We start from the raw sequence: 23,852 nt of genomic DNA on the forward strand, positions 1-23,852 counted from the left end.
TTCACAAAAAGTTATAGCTCTTAATTATTTCTAGTTTAAATATTGATAGAAATAGAGTCCGGTTCTAATCAGATTCTATCATTAAATTTTGTAGTGTAAAATATAGCCTATTACCACCGTATATGCAAGTGGACAACTGGACATCACCGCAGAAACCAGTAGGGACCGAGCAAAAGCGTTTTTTAAAAAAAATAAATCAACCGCTGACGTACCGCTCGTGTGACCAAATGGACTTCCCACCCAATTTTTAGGCCTGGCGCCTTGTCATCTTCCCTATCACCCATTCACCCAACGCTCAGTTGCTGTCTAGCAAGTGCAAGCTCTGAAGCACTTGCTCTGCTTCGCCTTCGCAAGGCTCGCTGGACGAGAGAAGATGACCGGAGGGGAGGCGCTCGCCGTCGGCTCGGGAGGCGGCGGCGGTTCGATAACGTTCGCGGTTGCGATGAGCTGCCTCACCGCGGCCTCAGGCGGCCTTCTACTTGGATACGACATCAGTGTTACAGGTCAGTCTCTCCCTGTACCTGTACGTATGCTGAAGGAGTGAAGTTGCATGGACTGTGTCCCGTAATTACACTACACTCTTGATGCTCGGTACAACTTGTTTCTTGTCTAGCCGCAAGCCTGCCACAATGGTTTGTGAGCCGTGTTTATATGTTAAACTTCGATGTGCTCATATACTTAGATCGTTAAATCACTAAGAGATCGCTTGGATGCTCATATATTAATATCTATTAGTCTTGAATTAAGATAATTGCATGGGTATTTAAACAGTGGATATTAACATCCAAACAAGGCCTAAGACATTATTTGATGTCCATATATTCATATCAATCTATATATGGTGGGGGCGTTTTAGGGTAAATTTTAGTTCAAATTTTACTCTAAACTATATAGGAAACATATCATGTGCAATCGAACCAATTAGTGCAACCATACAACCAAGACATAGTGATGAAGGTGGGATGGCCTGTTTAAAGTATCATTTTTCAAAACAACTCTCCCACTCTTCCTATATATTTTTAAACAGGCTTTCCTATCTCTATCCTTCTGTCTTGGTTGCACACATTGGTTGCACCGGTTGCGCCAAATAATTTGGTTGCACCTGATGCGTTCCCAACTATGTAGGAACAAAGTTTTTTTTAGTATTGAAGCAATACTGCAGTATTGAACAATATATTATATATTTTGAGGTGTTTGGGAACTCATTTTTCTTGACAGTGTTCCAATGCTTACAGTTTTCTTATCCATAGTCAACACTGCACGGTATACATGATGTATGCGTACCATTACAAGATGTGCAGCTACATACATCTCACGTTAAACAAAGCAACTCCGGCTCATAAGTCGTTGTCTTACGGTACCGTGTGTCCATTTCAGATGATGCATGGTACCTCTAAACAATTCCGCAACGTTATTGTACCAGATGGCAAAGTCGCTCTAACAGATTTCAATCAGAATTCATAAAAAAGGGATAATATACAAACACAAGAACTAAAATTTTGATTGGTATAGTGCTACTCCTGTCATATGCTTTCCGAGAATGTAAGCGAGTTATAAGACCCATTGTCTTTCACTCTAGACTTTATTCGTATAGTAGAGTTTAAATATAAAGATTATGATGGGTAAACTTCTGAAGATAGCCTAACTCTATCATGACGGATAACATTTTGCAAAACAATTGTGTTGGGGGCCTTCGTCCTCCGAAGGTCCTCAAAAACATGATTTGACAATATCTTCCAAGTGAAATGTATGAACAGATATCTTCGGACCCAGATTGTGAACATGAAGTACGATCAGGACGAAGCTTAAGCTAGACGAAGGAAGATTGAGATGAAGGACGGGCTGATCACCAAGCCGTACGAGGGATGGTGCATAGCCGAAGCTATGCGCAGGGGAGCTTCGGCATAGTGGCAGAAAGGGGAACCGACTTAAAGATGAAAAGACTACTTAGGCTTTGACAGATCCTCATAAGTCATTAGCAAATGTAGTGGACATGAATGTAATTTTACATGGGCTGCGTCCCACGTCTATAAATAGATGAACAGTACTCCCGTACTGTACACACTGACTGGGCATTTGCTTTTGCGTCACATTTGTATTTTCATCTCCTTCCAAGCCGAAGGTACATTTGTAATTCAATATTGTCTCTATTTTTCTATGATGATATAAAAAAGCTAAATTGATGATGTTATATGATTATTCATGCTATCTTTTATGTTTCATATGCTTCGTCTTTCATTAATGTATACTGTGATGATGAAGGTTCGTCCTTCATGACCTTCGTCTGAAGATCGTTATATCCTAAGGGAAATAATGCTTCAAAGGACGAAGGATTTTATCGTTTAACATTCTCTGTGTTGCCTTGTTCTTAACTCATAGCACTTGAGAACAAGTCCCCAACATTGGCGCCCACCTCCGGTGAACTCACTTCCACTTCGAGTTTTTTGAACACCTTCGGAAGCCATAGACCCTCGCTATGGCACCGAAGAAAGCTTCAGCGACTGGGGCTGCAGCTCTGCAACCGCTGGACCCTAACCAGGAAACTGTCTCTCTTCGGGAGGCCCGAAGCCAGAAGAGGAAGGCCGTCAGCCCGACGCTTCAGGAGGATGAGCTAGACCAAGAAATCAGGGATATGGAGATGCTACATCAACAGGTGCAGAGGAAGAAGGAGAAGATGGCCCGACTAGCTGAGTTGCAAAGGCAGATAGACGAAGCCTCTGAGGAAGTTCGCCATCTTTCTCACGATGAGCAGAACCGAAGGCCTCAGCAGAAAGACCTTCATCAGGAGGGCTTCGTCAACGAAGATGACTGGTATGACAATTTCCATCAGGGAAATTTTGTTTTCGATGATGCTTCTCCTCTGTCCGCCGAACTGCAGGCTACACCTTGGCCCCCGTCCTATAAGCCACCCCAACTTCCCATCTTTGACGGCCATTCAGACCCGAAGCAGTTCTTGATGAGCTACGAAGCAACAGTGTCTTCGTATGGTGGCAATGCTGCAGTCATGGCAAAATCTTTTGTTATGGCTGTCAGGAGTGTTGCTCAGACCTGGTATTCCTCTCTTCGACCAGGAACAATCACTTCATGGCAGAAGCTGAAGGATATGTTGTTAACCAGCTTTCAAGGGTTTCAGACGAAGCCGGTCACTGCTCAAGCCTTGTTCCAGTGCACTCAGGATCATGAAGAATACCTTCAGGCGTATGTCAGAAGGTTCTTGCGTTTGAGGGCGCAGGCACCAACGGTGCCCAATGAAATTGTCATCGAGGCCATGATCAAGGGGCTTCGTCCTGGACCTGCAGCTCAATATTTTGCTAGGAAGCCCCCTCAGACTCTGGAGAAGCTGCTCCAAAAGATGGACGAGTACATTCGTGCCGACAATGATTTTCGCCAAAGAAGGGAGGAGGCTTTCAGATTTTCTGAGTTGACCAGGGGCTTCGGAGGAAGATTCTATCCGAGGCATGTCAGGTCCATCCATAACTCTACTCAAAATGATGATAAGGGGAAACAGCAGCACAGGCCGCAGCCCTCCTCACAGGCTTCGGGGCAACAACAAAGCTTCTTCCGGCCACCAGCTCCAAGAGGAAGAGGCGCCAGGGGCTTTGGCGGAAGATTTGGAGATCAACCAAGGAGAATATTTTGCTTGTTTTGCGGTGAAAACAAGGGCCATACCACCAGGATGTGTCATGTTACCATCCAAAAGCAAAAGGAGATAGCCGAAGCTGCAGCACAACAAGCTCAGCCGAAGCAGGTCATGCATACTGCTTCGTGCCATGTGCCTTACATCCCAGAATACGTAGGTAACCACCCTGCAATTTCTGTTGCTTCGGCAAGTCAACCTCAAGCTTCCTGGCAACAACCTCCACCTCCACCACCGCTGCAACAAGGCCAACAGCCAGAAGGGAGCCAATATGCTCCACACCAAAGGGACTTCAGAGAGCAGTCCGAAGCTCGTACAGTCAACAGCACCGTGCCGGAGTCAAAGCACATTTATTGACAAGTATCCTACCTTGATAGCAGTCTTTTCCATTTAGTTCTATTTCCTGTATAATAAAGAACATTTCGATTTTCATGTAATGGTTTTGTGGTTGGTCATAAGGGAAATCTATTTTCTCCGAAGGCTTAAGTTGCTGAAGCTTGAAAGTTTGCGGAGGACCTTCGAATTATTAAAAATCCTTCGAAGTAACAAAAAGACGTTCCAAAGGGAGCGCAGTGTAAGTTTTTTGCTCCAAAGACGTTCCTAAGGGAATGCAGAGCTTATACCGCCTAAGTAAAAGGCGAAGAAGCTCCAAAGACGTTCCTAAGGGAATGCAGAGCTTATACCGCCTAAGTAAAAGGCGAAGAAGCTCCAAAGACGTTCCTAAGGGAATGCAGAGCTTATACCGCCTAAGTAAAAGGCGAAGAAGCTCCAAAGACGTTCCTAAGGGAATGCAGAGCTTACAGCGAAGAATCAGCGCTGATACAAAAATATTGTGTGGAGATATGTGTGTATCTTTCGGAACAAATGTCATCTACGTAACATAACATCATCACATCATTTTGCATAGCATAAGCATCATACATCATGTTGCATATGGCACAAGAAGGGGACACAATATTGATCTTCGGAAGTATGCTTTGAAAGAGTGAAAATCGTGTTAAGTCACAAGGAGACACAATCTTCATCTTCGGAGTATAGCTTCGGAGAATGTTTTCACGAAGCTTGGATATTCTTCATCTGAGCACTATGGACATTGTTGTGATACATAAAAATTTTTCTTCACGAAGCATGAAAAGAAGGGAAGGTGTTTTTTCGCCGAAGGCTCAAAAGCGGTACGTATGTAAAGTTTCATGCATCGTAAAGAATTGAATAATGAACAGAGACTTGTATATTACATTCAAATGTACCAAATATTACATAAATCACACTTCAACTGTTTTTCCTAATAACACCTAGTCTTCTCTTAATACTACTTCGGCAGCCTCATTTAGAAGCTGTTCAACAACTTTATCCACGATAGTTTCGGTCATTTGTTTAATTTCGTCATCCCCTTTTGTGTGAAGGTCAACAAACGATCCAGCAGGTTCTGAGGGAAGAGAATATTTTTGCATTACTATTACAAACCGCGAACAAAGTTTGAAATAAAAATTACAACACGATACAAACTATTAATTAATACCTAATTGACCTTCGGGCTCTGCGCTCTTTTCAGCAGCCTTAGCCACTTCTCTAGCATCGTGAATGCCCTTTTCACTTCTTTGAATAATTTCTCCTGCCATTTCCCGGCCACCATTATCCCAGACGTCGGTGAAAAATTTTCCACCAACTTGGCTAGCTTCGGTCGAGGGGTCTTTAATATCTTCAGCGGATAAAGTGGCTTCGGATTGCGCAAGCAGCTTAATATGATCACAACCTTTCTTCTCTAGAATAGTAGCAACTCCTCTGGCGCCTGAAAATGCGCAGATATCACCGCGGCTGCTCAGGATTTCCTCGAAAGCTTCTGCTTCATGACTAATCCATTCCAATGGACCTTCGGGATTGCCTCTGGAGAAACTTTCTTCACTAGAAAATGCGCCAACGCTGGCGAAGCTGGATTTTATCTTTTTGACGCATTCTATAGATTTAACATAGCATTTCCTCTGGGATGCACGAAGCTCCTGAGTACTTAACTCTAAATGATTAACCAACTGATCACTAAGCTCTCGTTTTGTTTCTTCAAGCACACGTTCCTCTTTAGCTCTAGCTAGCTGTTTCTGAAGATCTTTAATCTCACGTTTTTGGGCTTCGGCCTGGATCTTTGAGGCAGCTTCGTCCTTTTTAACCTTGTCTACCAATGTAAGCAAAATTTTATCCTTTTCCAGAGCTTCGTTTCTCAGTTTAATAACTTCTGACCGAAGGTTGTTGAACGCAATTTCATAGCTCTCATCTTCGGCACTCTTTTGTGCTCTTAATGCGTTGCTTAGGATTAAGCCCTATGTGTAAAGACTTGGTATAAGAATAAAAGAATGAATTACGTATTGTAAAATTTTTTCAAAACGACTAATTCCCATACCTTTAGGCTGTTATACGCAAGACTGTCCGCGAGATCCTCCTTCGTCATAGCACATAATCCAGCTTCGAGCTTCGGGAACCCCATACTTCTAGCCATCTCTCGGCAAACAGATAATTCTTTGTTATCAGGGAGGCAGTATAGGAAGTCATCCTCATTTGTCCCATTGAACACCACTGCTCCCTTTGGATATTTTAACTCTCTGGCATAGTGATTGGCTTCATAAGTCTCTTCTTCAGATAATTTTTTCCCCGAAGCATGTCGTATGATATAGTTGAAAGGGAAATGTGCCCTTGGGCCATTTCTAAGTATTTTGGTGATTAAGTGCAAACACAGGTGCCAAAATGTGAAAATATGCCCATGGATGAACAAAGTGCAAATCACAATTAAAGGTATGTTTCTAAGCCTTAGTACATTGGTTTTGTGTACTAATATCTTGTCCAAGTGTTAGAAACAGGAAGAAGAAGAAAAGAAAGGAAGTGGAGAGTGTAAAGCCAAAGGCTGCTTCGGGCTGGGGCACCGGACTGTCCGGTGTGCACCGGACAGTGTCCGGTGCGCCAGACCAGCGCAGCGCAAACCAGCCGCTCTCGGGTTTTTCTCCGGCGACTTCGGCTAAAATTCACCGGACTGTCCGGTGTACACCGGACTGTCCGGTGAGCCAACGGTCGGCCGGGCCAACGGTCGGCCGCGTGATCGGCGCGCGACACGTGGCCGAGCCAACGGTCGGAAGGAGGCACCGGACTGTCCGGTGTGCACCGGACTGTCCGGTGCGCCAGATCTGCAACGGTCGGCAACGGTCGGCTGCGCTGTTTATGGAAATAAATCGGGCACCGGACAGTGTCCGGTGTGCACCGGACTGTCCGGTGCTCCCGACGACAGAAGGCAAGGATAGCCTTCCAGATGTGTTCTCAACGGCTCCTAGCTGCCTTGGGGCTATAAAAGGGACCCCTAGGCGCATGGAGGAGAACACCAAGCATTCCTTGAGCACTCTTGATCACTCACACATCAATCTCGCGCACTTGTTCGACATTCTAGTGATTTGAGCTCCGTTCTAGTGTGCTAGTCTTTTGAGCTCAAGTCTGGGTCTTGTGTGTGCGTATTCGCTGTGATCTTTGTGTCGTGTGTGAGTTGCTAATCCCTCCCTTGCTCTGTGATTCTCTGTGAACATCTTTTGTAAGGGCGAGAGGCTCCAAGTTGTGGAGATTCCTCGCAAACGGGATTGAGAAAAGAAAAGCAAGAACACCGTGGTATTCAAGTTGATCATCGGATCACTTGAGAGGAGTTGAGTGCAACTCTCGTCCGTTGGGACGCCACAACGTGGAGTAGGCAAGTTTTGTACTTGGCCGAACCACGGGATAACCACCGTGTCATCTCTGTGATTGATTTCTTGTGGTTATTGTGTTTTGACTCCTCTCTAGCCACTTGGCCATAATTGTGCTAACACTTAACAAGTTTTTGTGGCTTAAGTTTTGAAGTTTTACAGGATCACCTATTCACCCCCCCCCCCTCTAGGTGCTCTCAATTGGTATCAGAGGCGTTCTCTTCAAGAAAGGGACTAACCGCCCGAAGAGATGGATCCTAAGGGGAAAGGAATCGTGATCAACGATAAGGAGAAGGAGTCCTTCGTCAATGAGCCCAAAGATGACAAGCCTACCGACTCCGGCTCGGGTCATAAACGAAAGGAAGGGAAGAAGAAGAAGACGAGGCGCATCAAGGAGATCGTCTACTACGACGACAGTGATGAGTCTACATCTTCCCAAAAGGACAACGACCACAACGACTACGAGCAAAGGAAACCGGTTAATTCTAACTTTTCTTTTGACTACTCTCGTATTCCGCAAAGTTCAAATTCACATTTGCTTTCCATTCCACTCGGCAAGCCCCCACACTTTGATGGGGAGGACTACGGATTTTGGAGCCACAAAATGCGTAGTCACCTATTCTCTCTCCATCCTAGCATATGGGAGATTGTAGATAGTGGAATGCACTTTAATAGTTCGGATAGTCCTATATTCATTAATGAGCAAATCCATAAGAATGCACAAGCTACTATTGTTCTTCTAGCCTCATTGTGCAGGGATGAATATAATAAAGTGAGTGGCTTGGATAACGCCAAGCAAATCTGGGATACCCTCAAGATCTCTCATGAGGGAAATGACGCTACCTTGCTCACCAAAATGGAGTTGGTGGAGGGCGAGCTTGGACGGTTCGCAATGATAAGGGGCGAGGAGCCAACTCAAACATACAACCGGCTCAAGACCCTTATCAACAAAATAAGGAGCTACGGAAGCACACGATGGACGGACCACGACGTCGTCCGACTAATGCTAAGGTCCTTTACCGTTCTTGATCCTCATTTGGTAAATAATATTCGTGAGAATCCTAGGTACACCAAAATGTCGCCCGAAGAAGTCTCAGGAAAATTCGTCAGCGGGCGAATGATGATCAAGGAGGCAAGGTACGTGGACGACGCCTTGAATGGACCGATCAACGAACCACAACCTTTTGCTCTCAAAGCTACAAGAAGCAAGGAGGAGCTACCTAGCAAGGTGGCACAAATTGAGGCGGTCGGACTTAATGATGAGGAGATGGCTCTCATCATCAAACGCTTCAAGACGGTGCTAAAGGGTCACAAGGGGCAGCCAAGCAAGACCAAGACAAAGGGGAAGCGCTCATGCTTCAAGTGCGGTAAGATTGGTCATTTTATCGCTAACTGCCCCGATAATGATAGTGACCAGGAAAAGGGAAACAAGAGGGAAAAGAAGAAGCATTACAAGAAGGCAAAGGGCGAGGCGCATCTAGGCAAGGAGTGGGACTCGGATTGCTCCTCTTCCGATTCCGACAATGAAGGACTTGCCGCCACCGCCTTCAACAAATCAGCCCTCTTCCCCAACGAGCGTCACACATGCCTTATGGCAAGAGAGAAGAAGGTATGTACTCGCAACTCTACCTATGCTTCTTCAAGTGAGAACGAATCTAGTGATGAGTATGAAGTAGATTATTCATGTTTGTTCAAGGGCTTAGATAGATCTAAGATAGACAAAATTAATGAATTAATTGATGCCTTGAATGAAAAGAATATACTTTTAGAAAAGCAAGAGGATTTGTTGTATGAAGAACATGATAAGTTTGTAGAGGCTCAAAAATCCCTTGCATTAGAAATTAAGAGGAATGAAATGCTTGCTTGTGAAGTGTCAACATGCCATGATTCAATTTCTAAATTAAAAAGCATTAATGATGACTTAAATGCTAAACTAGTAGAAGCACATAAATCCAACTCTTGTGTTGAACATGTTGAAATTTGCACTAGGTGTAAGGATGTTGATATTAATGCTTGTAGTGAACACTTAGTTTCAATTTCAAAACTAAATGATGAAGTGGCTAGTCTCAATGCTCAACTTAAGACTAGCAAAAGTGATTTTGAAAAACTAAAATTTGCTAGGGATGCCTACACGGTTGGTAGACACCCCTCAATTAAGGATGGACTTGGCTTCAAGAGGGAAGCCAAGAACTTAACAAGCCATAAGGCTCCCATTCCCGCCAAGGAGAAAGGGAAGGCCCCTATGGCTACCAGTGCTAAAAGGAACCATGCCTTTTTGTATCATGATAGAAGACAAACTAGAAATGTAAATAGAAGTTATGATGCTTTTGATTCATATGTTTATGATTCTCATGCCATGTTTGCTCCTAGTTCTTCTTATGTGTATGATAGAAATGTTACTAGGAGAAATGTTGTTCCTAAAAGAAATGTTGCAAATGTTCATAGAAAAGTAGTGAATGGACCCTCTACAATTTATTGTGCTTTGAATGCTTCCTTTGCAATTTGTAGAAAGGATAGAAAAGTAATTGCTAGGAAGTTAGGGGCAAAATGCAAAGGTGATAAAACTTGCATTTGGGTCCCTAAGGAAATTGTGACTAACCTTGTAGGACCCAACAAGAGTTGGGTACCTAAGTCCCAAGCCTAAATTTGCCTTGCAGGTTTATGCATCCGGGGGTTCAAGCTGGATTATCGACAGCGGATGCACAAACCATATGACGGGGGAGAAGAAAATGTTCACCTCCTACGTCAAGAATAAGGATTCCCAAGATTCAATTATATTCGGTGATGGGAATCAAGGCAAGGTAAAAGGGTTAGGTAAAATTGCGATTTCTAATGAGCATTCTATCTCTAATGTATTTTTAGTAGAGAGTCTTGGATATAATTTGCTATCTATGAGTCAATTATGCAATATGGGATATAACTGTCTATTTACAAATGTAGATGTGTCTGTCTTTAGAAGAAGTGATGGTTCACTAGCTTTTAAGGGTGTATTAGACGGCAAACTTTATTTAGTAGATTTTGCAAAAGAAGAAGCCGGTCTAGATGCATGCTTAATAGCTAAGACTAGCATGGGCTGGCTGTGGCATCGCCGCTTAGCACATGTGGGGATGAAGAACCTTCACAAGCTTCTAAAGGGAGAACACGTGATAGGTCTAACTAATGTTCAATTCGAAAAAGATAGACCTTGTGCAGCTTGTCAAGCAGGGAAACAGGTGGGAGGCTCTCATCACACCAAAAATGTGATGACGACATCAAGACCCTTGGAGATGCTGCATATGGACCTTTTTGGACCCGTCGCCTATCTGAGCATAGGAGGAAGTAAGTATGGTTTAGTTATTGTTGATGACTTTTCCCGCTTCACTTGGGTGCTCTTTTTGCAGGAAAAGTCCGAAACCCAAGGGACTCTCAAACGCTTCCTCAGGAGAGCTCAAAATGAGTTTGAGCTCAAAGTGAAGAAGATAAGGAGCGACAACGGATCCGAGTTCAAGAACCTTCAAGTGGAGGAGTTCCTTGAAGAGGAAGGGATCAAGCACGAGTTCTCCGCTCCCTACACACCACAGCAAAATGGTGTGGTAGAGAGGAAGAACAGGACGCTCATCGATATGGCGAGGACGATGCTAGGAGAGTTCAAGACCCCCGAGTGCTTTTGGACGGAAGCCGTTAACACTGCTTGCCACGCCATCAACAGGGTCTACCTTCATCGCCTCCTCAAGAAGACTTCGTATGAGCTTCTAACCGGTAACAAACCCAATGTATCTTACTTTCGTGTATTTGGGAGCAAGTGCTACATTCTAGTGAAAAAGGGTAGAAATTCTAAGTTTGCTCCCAAAGCTGTAGAAGGGTTTTTATTAGGTTATGACTCAAATACAAAGGCGTATAGAGTCTTCAACAAATCATCGGGTTTGGTTGAAGTCTCTAGCGACGTTGTATTTGATGAGACTAATGGCTCTCCAAGAGAGCAAGTTGGTGATTGTGATGATGTAGATGAAGAAGATGTTCCGACGGCTGCTATACGAACCATGGCGATTGGAGAAGTGCGGCCACAGGAACAAGGTGAACGAGATCAACCATCTTCCTCAACTATGGTGCTACCCCCAACTCAAGACGATGAACAGGTTCATCAACAGGAGGCAGATGATCAAGGGGGAGCACAAGATGATCATGTGATGGAGGAAGAAGCGCAACCGGCACCTCCAACCCAAGTTCGAGCGACGATCCAAAGGGATCATCCCGTCGACCAAATTCTGGGTGACATTAGCAAGGGAGTAACTACTCGGTCTCGATTAGTTAATTTTTGTGAACATTACTCTTTTGTCTCTTCTATTGAGCCTTTCAGGGTAGAAGAGGCCTTGCTAGATCCGGACTGGGTGTTGGCCATGCAAGAGGAGCTAAACAACTTCAAGCGCAATGAAGTTTGGACACTGGTGCCTCGTCCCAAGCAAAATGTTGTGGGAACCAAGTGGGTGTTCCGCAACAAACAGGACGAGCACGGGGTGGTGACGAGAAACAAGGCTCGACTTGTGGCAAAAGGTTATGCCCAAGTCGCAGGTTTGGATTTCGAGGAGACTTTTGCTCCTGTGGCTAGGCTAGAGTCCATTCGTATCTTGCTAGCATATGCCGCTCACCATTCTTTCAGGTTGTACCAAATGGATGTGAAGAGCGCTTTCCTCAATGGGCCAATCAAGGAGGAGGTGTACGTAGAGCAACCCCCTGGCTTTGAGGATGAACGGTACCCCGACCATGTGTGTAAGCTCTCTAAGGCGCTCTATGGACTTAAGCAAGCCCCAAGAGCATGGTATGAATGCCTTAGAGATTTCTTAATTGTTAATGCGTTCAAGGTTGGGAAAGTCGATCCAACTCTTTTTACAAAGACATGTGATGGTGATTTGTTCGTGTGCCAAATTTATGTCGACGACATAATCTTTGGTTCAACTAACCAAAAGTCTTGTGAAGAGTTTAGCAGGGTGATGACGCAGAAATTCGAGATGTCGATGATGGGTGAGTTGAACTACTTCCTTGGGTTCCAAGTGAAGCAACTCAAGGACGGCACCTTCATCTCCCAAACGAAGTACACGCAAGATCTGCTAAAGCGGTTTGGGATGAAGGACGCCAAGCCCGCAAAGACTCCGATGGGGACCGACGGACACACCGACCTCAACAAAGGAGGTAAGTCCGTTGATCAAAAAGCATACCGGTCAATGATAGGTTCCTTGCTTTACTTATGTGCTAGTAGACTGGATATTATGCTTAGCGTATGCATGTGTGCTAGATTTCAATCCGATCCTAAGGAGTGTCACTTAGTCGCGGTGAAGCGAATTCTTAGATATTTGGTTGCTACGCCTTGCTTCGGGCTCTGGTATCCAAAGGGGTCTACCTTTGACTTAGTTGGATACTCAGACTCCGACTATGCTGGATGTAAGGTCGATAGGAAGAGTACATCGGGGACGTGCCAATTCTTAGGAAGGTCCCTGGTGTCATGGAACTCTAAGAAACAAACCTCCGTTGCCCTATCCACCGCTGAGGCCGAGTATGTTGCCGCAGGACAGTGTTGCGCGCAACTACTTTGGATGAGGCAAACCCTCAGGGACTTTGGCTACAATCTGAGCAAAGTCCCACTCCTATGTGATAATGAGAGTGCTATCCGCATGGCGGAAAATCCTGTTGAACACAGCCGCACAAAGCACATAGACATCCGGCATCACTTTTTGAGAGACCACCAGCAAAAGGGAGATATCGAAGTGTTTCATGTTAGCACCGAGAACCAGCTAGCCGATATCTTTACCAAGCCTCTAGATGAGAAGACCTTTTGCAGGCTGCGTAGTGAGCTAAATGTCTTAGATTCGCGGAACTTGGATTGAATTGTAGCATACATGTGTTTATGCCCTTGATCATGTTCATTCTGCATTTTGTTGCTTATTGTGGTGCTCAAGTTGTACAAACACTCCCTGGATCTCACAAGTCCATTGCAAAGTGATGCACATGTTTAGGGGGAGATGTGTTACAACTTGACCCTTTGAGACTAACCATATGCTTGAGTTTGCTTGATCTAGTCTCGAAGGAGAATTGAAAGGGAAAAGGTGGACTTGGACCATGAAAGACTTCCACTGCACTCCGATGAGAGGGTAATTACTTCCAAGTTCATCTCATGAACTCTTATTGCCATTTGCTCTTAATTGAAAATTTTGGTGAGGCAATGGGGTTCCAGGGCCAAGATTGATCCCGTTTTGGTGCTTGATGCCAAAGGGGGAGAAAATAAAGGCAAAAGTGATAAATGGATCAGCTACCACTTGAGAGATTTTGAAAATAGTAGAATAGAGTTTTTGTGAATTTTTGTTTTGTCAGTAGAATAGAGTTTTTGTGAATTTTTGTTTTGTCAAAAGCTTTTATTGTCTCTATTGTCAAAAGTGGGCTTCGTGTGGGGAGAAGTGTTGATTATGGGAAATAGGGGGAGTTTTTGAAATCCTTGATCAATCTCTTTTGGAATGACTCTCTTTATGCTTCAACATGTGTGTTTGACTTAGAGATAGAGATTTGAGTTTGATTTGCAAAAACAAACCAAGTGGTGGCAAAGGATGATCCATATATGCCAAAATTGAATCAAAATCAATTTGAGTTTTATTTGAAGTGAATTTGCACTTGTTCTAGTTGCTTTATGTTGTGTTGGCATAAATCACCAAAAAGGGGGAGATTGAAAGGGAAATGTGCCCTTGGGCCATTTCTAAGTATTTTGGTGATTAAGTGCAAACACAGGTGCCAAAATGTGAAAATATGCCCATGGATGAACAAAGTGCAAATCACAATTAAAGGTATGTTTCTAAGCCTTAGTACATTGGTTTTGTGTACTAATATCTTGTCCAAGTGTTAGAAACAGGAAGAAGAAGAAAAGAAAGGAAGTGGAGAGTGTAAAGCCAAAGGCTGCTTCGGGCTGGGGCACCGGACTGTCCGGTGTGCACCGGACAGTGTCCGGTGCGCCAGACCAGCGCAGCGCAAACCAGCCGCTCTCGGGTTTTTCTCCGGCGACTTCGGCTAAAATTCACCGGACTGTCCGGTGTACACCGGACTGTCCGGTGAGCCAACGGTCGGCCGGGCCAACGGTCGGCCGCGTGATCGGCGCGCGACACGTGGCCGAGCCAACGGTCGGAAGGAGGCACCGGACTGTCCGGTGTGCACCGGACTGTCCGGTGCGCCAGATCTGCAACGGTCGGCAACGGTCGGCTGCGCTGTTTATGGAAATAAATCGGGCACCGGACAGTGTCTGGTGTGCACCGGACAGTGTCCGGTGTGCACCGGACTGTCCGGTGCTCCCGACGACAGAAGGCAAGGATAGCCTTCCAGATGTGTTCTCAACGGCTCCTAGCTGCCTTGGGGCTATAAAAGGGACCCCTAGGCGCATGGAGGAGAACACCAAGCATTCCTTGAGCACTCTTGATCACTCACACATCAATCTCGCGCACTTGTTCGACATTCTAGTGATTTGAGCTCCGTTCTAGTGTGCTAGTCTTTTGAGCTCAAGTCTGGGTCTTGTGTGTGCGTATTCGCCGTGATCTTTGTGTCGTGTGTGAGTTGCTAATCCCTCCCTTGCTCTGTGATTCTCTGTGAACATCTTTTGTAAGGGCGAGAGGCTCCAAGTTGTGGAGATTCCTCGCAAACGGGATTGAGAAAAGAAAAGCAAGAACACCGTGGTATTCAAGTTGATCATCGGATCACTTGAGAGGAGTTGAGTGCAACTCTCGTCCGTTGGGACGCCACAACGTGGAGTAGGCAAGTTTTGTACTTGGTCGAACCACGGGATAACCACCGTGTCATCTCTGTGATTGATTTCTTGTGGTTATTGTGTTTTGACTCCTCTCTAGCCACTTGGCCATAATTGTGCTAACACTTAACAAGTTTTTGTGGCTTAAGTTTTGAAGTTTTACAGGATCACCTATTCACCCCCCCCCCTCTAGGTGCTCTCAATAGTCGCATGTGCTGGCAGGAGCTTCGGGGACGGCAGTGTCAATCTTCTCAACCAAAACTGGTTCTGATGTTTTTTCGGTTTCCAAAGATTGTTCCTTGGTGGGCTCTGAAGGCCCAGCTTCAGCTTTAGCTTCAGCTTCAGCTTGTTGCTTCGAAGTTTCGGTAGACGCTTCAGCAAGTTCGACAGTCTTCTTTGGAGTTGTGCTTGAAGACATAATTGTCTCCAAGACATCTAGTACGTTCACCATTCTTTTTCTTTTTGGGGTCATCAATGGGCCCTTTTGGATTTTTCCTGTTTCAGCATTCGCTGAAGGACTTAAGATTTCCAATACTTTTTGTCCTTCAATTCTCGATTTTTCCGCCTTCTCTGCTAAAGGCGCTTCAGATTTCTCTTCTATCTTCGGCACTGGAGCTGGTTCTGTAGTTTCAGAGGCCAAGGAAACTTCACCAATGAATTCTGGCACTGTGGCCGGCTCAATAAAGCGCGCTCGGTGGGTGAGCACCTTCATCTTTTTCCTTTGCGGCGCTGGCTCATTAGTGGCACTTGTGGTAGTTTCTGTTGCAGAAGAAGTATTCTTTCTTTTGCGACCCAACACCGGATAGTGATAGTCAGGGTAGACAAACCCGACTGCGTCAAATACCCGGTTGAGTCTTTTCTTCTTTCGGCCTCCGAAGGCTGCTGATAATGCAGTGTTCTCGGCCTTCGAATATGCCCCAAGCAGTTCGTCACTTAATGTTTCAATGCTTTTCAACCAGTCGTCATCAGGTTCAACAAATTTATCCCCGTATTTGAATGTGTATTTTAGTCTGACCAGTCCGCCTTCGTCGGACTCTTTGATGGTCTCCTTCGGCATTTCCCACTTTCCTGCAAGTGGCCACACCCTGAAGGCAATATATTCTTGAATCAAGTCCCTTGTCCCAATAAAAGAGCAGACTACGCCGAAGGCTCTTTGGCATTCCTCGGCTGCTTCATCCATTTCAACCTTCGGCCTTCGAAGTCCGAAACGTTGCCAGATGGGGCGCATAATGATACTCTTGACGTCTTCTTGCGTTGTTAGGTCATTTTTTACATAGAACCATTCAGTCATCCAGGCTCCGGGCCATCTCTTCCGAAAGGTCGGCACAGGGCAGCTTGACCCGGAGCGGGCAACGAAGCTGTAACACCCAAAGTTGTTGTGATATTGTTCTTTCCCCCAGGGCTTCGTCTCATATAACAACTCATGAATGTTGCAAAAGCTTTTGGCATTTGGTTCTAAACCTTGGCTTCTCGCAGCCCAGACAAACATCCCCATTCTTATGATAGCTTCGGGAGTAATTTGATGAAGGTAGATTTGAAATGTTTTCAGAACTTCAACAACAAAGTTGCTCAGGGGGAATCGAAGCCCAGCCTTGAGAAAGCTTCGGAAGATTACGACTTCATCTTCTTCGGGGGTGGGAGAAGTTTTTTCTCCAGCATCAGCTCTCACAATAGATATATCTTGAAAATATCGGCCCCTCATATTATCAATATGACTCTGCTTAATGGTGGTTTTCCCGAAAACCGCGTGACTTGGCCGCCATGGTCGATCTTCGGACTCTTCCCCACCGCTTTCTACATCATAACTGTCGCTGTCACCAGTATCTTCAGACAAGCCTTCCAGTATCTCCTTGGTAATTTTTTTCGTATTGGTCTCCGCCATCGCTATAAGGAACCCCAGGTTCTTCTCTTCAGAGAGACTCAGCTTCATCTCAGGACCGGCCTTTTTGTCTTCAGACATCTTCGGAAATGCTAAAAACTGTTTTCAATGCCGAAGCTTCAAAACTAAAAGCTCAGTAAATTTTTGCGCGCAAGAGATAAAATTGAGTAAGCAGGGGCAGATGGCAAGTGTGCGTACCAAAATGAGTTTGTGGTATGATCTTATTTATACGCCCAGTGCGTTGAAAGTTGAAAGACCCACTTGTCAGTGAATGTTGCTATTCTAGCAAAGGGAAGGTGTTTTTTCGGACCTTCGGCTTAAGGCCTTCGTCCATATCGCAATCTAAATTTATCATTAATAAATTAATATTGCGAGGGGCTACTGTTGGGGGCCTTCGTCCTCCGAAGGTCCTCAAAAACATGATTTGACAATATCTTCCAAGTGAAATATATGAACAGATATCTTCGGACCCAGATTGTGAACATGAAGTACGATCAGGACGAAGCTTAAGCTAGACGAAGGAAGATTGAGATGAAGGACGGGCTGATCACCAAGCCGTACGAGGGATGGTGCATAGCCGAAGCTATGCGCAGGGGAGCTTCGGCATAGTGGCAGAAAGGGGAACCGACTTAAAGATGAAAAGACTACTTAGGCTTTGACAGATCCTCATAAGTCATTAGCAAATGTAGTGGACATGAATGTAATTTTACATGGGCTGCGTCCCACGTCTATAAATAGATGAACAGTACTCCCGTACTGTACACACTGACTGGGCATTTGCTTTTGCGTCACATTTGTATTTTCATCTCCTTCCAAGCCGAAGGTACATTTGTAATTCAATATTGTCTCTATTTTTCTATGATGATATAAAAAAGCTAAATTGATGATGTTATATGATTATTCATGCTATCTTTTATGTTTCATATGCTTCGTCTTTCATTAATGTATACTGTGATGATGAAGGTTCGTCCTTCATGACCTTCGTCTGAAGATCGTTATATCCTAAGGGAAATAATGCTTCAAAGGACGAAGGATTTTATCGTTTAACATTCTCTGTGTTGCCTTGTTCTTAACTCATAGCACTTGAGAACAAGTCCCCAACAAATTGAATGTTTTAGGAGTAATTCATACGTGTTTTTTTATCATTGGATCACAAACCTACGTTTTTTTCAAAAACGCACACACACATATACAACCTTATCTAGATTTTCATATATATATATATATATATATATATATATATATATATATATATATATATTTGTCGGTACCCTAAATCAGGGGTACTCCTTACTACAACATGAAGACGCGGTGCCCACGTGACTATCTCTAGTCACGTGGTGAACAGCACCCGACTCCACCACGTGGATGGCTCCAGAGTCGTCATGTGGCCAGAGAAAACGATACACTCCAAGATGCCAACAGTAGGTCCGGATCCCATGGGAAAGTGCCGGACCCCTGCACATGTAGACCGGACCTTCGGAGCAAGGTCCAGGACCCCTGCGAGTGCAACCCGGACCTCCAGGTCGGGTCCCGGACCCCTCTGCGTAGGGTCCGGACTACCCACAGTCGGGTCTCGGGACTCTGGGGCAGAGAATACCCAGGCCTTGCTCAGGCAGGGGTCCGGTGCCGACATGTGTCCAGGCCCAGCCTAGTGCGGACCTGTCCGCATAACGCTACTGTTCCTTGCCCAGGCGGAGACCCGATGCTGCCACATGGCCTACCGCGCGTGACGTAAGCCAGCGGGTGGAGCCTGACGTAAGACCTCTGGGTCGCGCTGTCTCTGCATTTATTGCGGAGAAGACGCGCCGCCTGACTATCCAGCTGACAGGCGATGTGCCCCTTCAGCATTTAATGTGTCCTGTCCACTCAGCTGGCAGACGGCGTCCAGACCATCCTGTAGGCGGCGTGCCTATCCATTCCATTGCCAAACAGTACGCCCGTGCTGCGAAGAGCACTGTGCCCATCCATCATCACACGTACGTTGCCAGGGAAGCTTCCCCTGCACGCCAATACTACGCAGATCGCAGATATCAGAGCACAAGGAAGATTGCACTGGCAACGAGTATTAGTCGCTCCAAGTATTACATCTGTTATGTCCCTGGGCCCACATGTCGGGGCTCAGTACCCTTGTATGTGCCCCCTTGACTATAAAAGGGAGGGCACACTGCGTTACAAGGCAGATCCACACACACTCACTCAGACTCAGGCCAACTTAGACTCTCAGCTCTCAAGCTCTCACAGCAATACAACACACAGTGGAGTAGGATATTACGCTCCGGCGGCCCGAACCACTCTAAATCCTTGTGTGTTCTTATGTGTTCATCCTCCGATCTTGTAACAGGCAAAATGCTTAGGCCACTCCTCATCTTAAGACTTAGAGTGGGTGCATTCCATCACCCGGTCGAAGATTTCCTCTCCGACAATATTTTTAAAAATTCTCTAACCTTGGTCAATACCTACATAAATATCTAAATAATATGGGTGTTTGCATGCACTAGAGTTAATAGTTAGTTAGCTAAAAAATTGCTAATGAAATTAGCTAGCTCACTGATAATTAATGTGCTAAAAGTAGCTAATAGTTGAACTATTAGAACTATTAGCTACACTGTTTGGATGTATTTAACTAATTTTAGTAGCTAAGTAGCATTTAAACATGATCTTAGAGGGTGTTTGAATACAATAGAGCTAATAGTTAGTTATCTCTAAAAAATACTAGTACAATTAGCTAGGTAACAAATAGCTAAATACATAGGAATAAACATTGATCTCAATATAATTTGATCCTTAAATTTTATAATATAAAAATTAGAGCCCACTACCACTCTAACCACAGTCCCCACTTGTCAAGGAACAAGGATACATCCAGAGATCCCGTTCCTGATAATGTGTTCACATATTAAAAAATATATTGGCATATAAATTGGATTGAAATATTTGTTTGTGTCTTTTTGGCGTCAATCATTGCGTGAGAACCGGCTAAGCAGGCGTGGACGGTCCGCTGCCAGGGGTCGGACGGTCCGTGACCTGTGGCAGGGCTAGGGTTTTCTGCCTGACGGTCCGGACGGTCCGCGCCTACAGCCCGGACGGTCCGCGCGTGCGTAGGGGCGGCGAAGGTCGCCGGCGGCACCTGGATCTTGCTCCCGGGAGGGACACCGTCGGAAAGGAGAGATCCTAGGTGTTGTCTAGGCTCGACAGGCCGACCTAGACTCCTCTAATCGACGTAGAGTCGAAGAGAAGCGAAGAATTGGGGGGATTGGAAAGCTAAACTAGAACTAGACTAGAACTACTCCTAAATATACAAGAAATAAATACGAGATAAGTTGATTATTTATTCGATTGATGATGGTTAATCTGTATTCCTCTGTATTTATAGAGGAGGGGGCTGGACCATTACAAACAAATTTCCCGAGCTAATTCCGCGAATATAGCCAATAACTGTAGCAAGAAACTCGGAACCCTAATTGGCTCGGCGCGCGCGGACCGTTTGGACCACCGGCACGAACCGTCTGGACCGCGGACCGTACGACGCTCATTTTGGTGCTCAATAATATTAATAACAAACTAAAAAATATTTGGAACAACAAAATTATAGGTGTAAAGTAAAAAAGAAGAAGAAATGACGTCTACTTAAACAAGTCAATCTAGCCAGTTTGCCATACTAGCATGGACGGTTTCACTACCCTAGGGTTCGCCTTTTCGATTTTACTGTTCCGAAACTTCGTTTGGACAAAAAACGGTGTTTGTATTTTTGAATTTAGAACCAAAATAACACAGAAACCGGAGCGAGAAATGCATCCCTTAGAACAAGTAAGGTCAGTTCCTAAACCGACTACTAAGGGCTTGTTCGGTTTCATCAAAATCTATAAGGCCTTATTCGTTTACACTAATCCAACTCTAAGTTAGCATGGATTGAAATTAAATCCATGTCACAAGCTACACTCTAAAATAATCCATGCCTACTCAATTTTTTTTATTCGGTTAAACCCATCGTGGATTGTAACCCAAGAGTTTGTCCATGCGTCAGCGCTGCACCCATACCAACACCGTCGTGTAGGGCCATGTGTATATTGTGCATCCACGCCATCACACATGATGCAGCCACGAGCCAACGCGTACGACCAACGCACCCCCAGTGACTACCAGTGCGCAGGCGCCTAGCGCAAGGCACAAGTTGCAAGCGGCACCATGACAAACATGCAGGGCCTACGAGGATGTCGCCACGACGCTCACCGTCAGCCCGCCGCCCAAAGACAGTCACCACATCCACTAGCGTATCCACTAAACGTACTTTATCTTAGTAGTCTCTCCTTTGATCCATTTTTGGAGACACTGACAACTATCCCATTGTTCTAGGTGGCATTGATCGTTCTATGCAACGTCTATGTGCTCCTCACCAAAGTCTTCCATGAAGGCATTCTAGTCTACCAAAAAAAAAAACAGACACAACATCGGTCTAACTGCCACCCTCAGCCAGTTTCGCACGTCGATCTGTTTCGTTCTTGATGCGATTAAGCTTGTTTGCGAGCTCAGACTTGTTAGACCTTGCTGGTGTGTGACCCAACTCAGCCTCAACGCAGTAACTATATATCAAGTTAATGTTATCGTAGACTCAAACTTTCTCTTTTTTACTGCATAAATTGTAGATATTTAAATTGTTATAAAACAATTTAAAAGTCAACTATAAACTAGTTGTTCAATCGATATTGTGGCGCTGCATAAGAGCAATTACGTGACAGCACCAATGTATTTGTGGTAATAACATTTTCTTAACAGTTTGGACCAGTCACAGCCTGCATGTATGTTTGATCCATGTGATATGATATGATCAAATAAATCTGGTGTGATCTTTGATCGCCATAAAAGTTGAAACTACTTAGAGCATCTCCAAAAGATTTTTTATTTTTTGTTCTCTATTTAACTATCTATTTACGTTTTCATAAAGATTACATTCTATATATAGCATCTCAGTCCAACAGACTATCTATCTAGTTTGGCTAGTGGTGGCTAGCCAAATTTAGCTAGTGAGAGAGCCAATTTACAAAGTCAGATAGTTTGCGAGTCAGATAGCTAGTCTGTTGGAGATTTAATTTACTATTGAGTAGCTAAAATTTGGCTTTACGAGTTATTTAGCTAGTCTCTTGAAGATGCTCTTAGTCATATATGTGATACAAATCTGTTTATTTCTTTTTCAAATAAATTTCAGCTTGTTCTGTTTAATTTCAGGAGGATTGATGCAGATGGAATCGTTCCTCCAGGCATTCTTCCCAAACATCCTCAAGAAGACAAACAACGCGCAGCAGGACACGTACTGCATCTTTAAAAACCAGGTGCTCACCTTGTTCGTTTCCTCGTTATATCTCGCAGCCATCCTCTCCAATCTGGTATCCGGCCACTCGACGAGGACGATGGGCCGGAGGAACTCCATGATGATAGGCGGCATGTTTTTCTTGGCCGGCGCCATCCTCAACACCTCCGCCGTCCACATCAGCATGCTCATCATCGGCCGCATCCTGCTTGGCTTCGCCGTCGGCTTCACCAGCCTGGTGATCACTGCTCAGCCAACGCGCTCGGCATGCTGATGTAAGAAGGCGCATTGTGTGACACAGTGGCGCGTTGGTTGCAGTCTGCACCCGTGTACCTGGCGGAGATCGCACCGGCACGGTGGCGAGGCGCGTTCACGACCTGCTACCACTTCTTCTTCAACCTGGGCATGTTCATGGCGGACATGGTGAACTACGGCACCAACTCCATCCCGAGGTGGGGCTGGCGCCTCTCGCTCGGCGTCGGCCTCGTCCCGGCCGCCGTCGTCATCGTCGGCGCTGCGGTCATCCCCGACACGCCCAGCAGCCTGGTGCTGCGTGGGAGGCTCGACGAGGCCCGCGCTTCGCTGCGGCGCATCCGCGGGGCTGGGGCGGCGTCGGCCGACACCGATGCGGAGCTTAAGGACATCGTCCGCGCAGTGGAGCAAGACCGCAGACACGAGTCCGGCGCGTTTTGGCGCCTGTGCCGGCGCGAGTACCGCCCCCACCTCCTCATCGCCGTGGCCACTCCGGTGTTCTTCGACCTGACGGGCGTGATCGTAGTTTCCGTATTCACGCCGCTCCTCTTCTACACCGTCGGGTTCACCAACCAGAAGGCCATCCTGGGCTCCATCATCACCGACGTGGTCAGCCTGGCGTCCATCGCGGTGGCCGGTCTGGCCGTCGACCGCTACGGCCGCCGCTCCCTCCTCATGCTGGGAAGCGCCGTTCTGATCCTCTCCCAGGTGGCCATGGCGTGGATCTTTGGCGCGCAGCTGGGCACCGATGGCGGCAAGTCCATGCCGCGTGGGTACGCGGTCGCGGTGGTGGCGCTGGTGTGCGTGTACACTGCCGGGTTCGGCGTGTCGTGGGGCCCGATCAAGTGGGTGGTCACGACCGAGATCTTCCCGCTGGAGGTGAGGCCGGCGGCGCTGGGCCTAGGTGGCGCCATATCGGGGGTGCTCATCTTCGTGCAGTCACAGTCGTTCCTGGAGATGCTGTGCAGCTTCAAGTACGGCACCTTCTTGTTCTACGCCGGGTGGGTGGTTGTTATGGCGGCGGCCGTGGCCGCGTTCCTGCCGGAGACCCGGGGCGTGCCTATCGAGTCCATGGGCGTGGTGTGGGAGAAGCACTGGTACTGGAAGCGCTTCGTCAAGCTCAGGCCGTCTTCCGCGCCCACCACAGCGATGGCACCAGCAAAACAGGCGGATGGGCCCGTATGAGTTGGGAATTACGGCGGTTCACGGCGAAATGAAAACATTAAGGGTCTGTTCGGTTGTACCGGAACGAGCCAGGATTCATTCTAGCTCGTCAAAATCTATATAAATTAGAGAAGTAATCCGGCTAGGAA

General features: G+C 45.9%; 1 protein-coding gene across 2 annotated transcripts; it reads left to right on the forward strand.

Moving 5' to 3' along the window:
• The first annotated feature begins 262 nt into the window (after positions 1–262).
• Positions 263–23,729, forward strand: LOC103628712 (sugar transport protein MST1). 2 transcript variants are annotated; one of them, XM_008648867.2, is made up of 3 exons: positions 263–503; positions 22,206–22,525; positions 22,606–23,729. In XM_008648867.2, exons 1-3 carry the CDS (start codon positions 374–376, stop codon positions 23,722–23,724), a joined length of 1,569 nt encoding a protein of 522 aa, XP_008647089.1. In that variant the 5' UTR covers positions 263–373; the 3' UTR covers positions 23,725–23,729. The 2 variants fall into 2 exon arrangements, 1 of the variants encoding a protein (XP_008647089.1); XR_002262056.2 differs by lacking the exons at positions 22,206–22,525; positions 22,606–23,729 and adding an exon at positions 1,758–2,208.
• The last annotated feature ends 123 nt before the right edge of the window (positions 23,730–23,852 follow it).

Source organism: Zea mays, chromosome 5 (genome assembly GCF_902167145.1).
Source record: "Zea mays cultivar B73 chromosome 5, Zm-B73-REFERENCE-NAM-5.0, whole genome shotgun sequence".
Lineage (NCBI taxonomy): Eukaryota > Viridiplantae > Streptophyta > Magnoliopsida > Poales > Poaceae > Zea > Zea mays.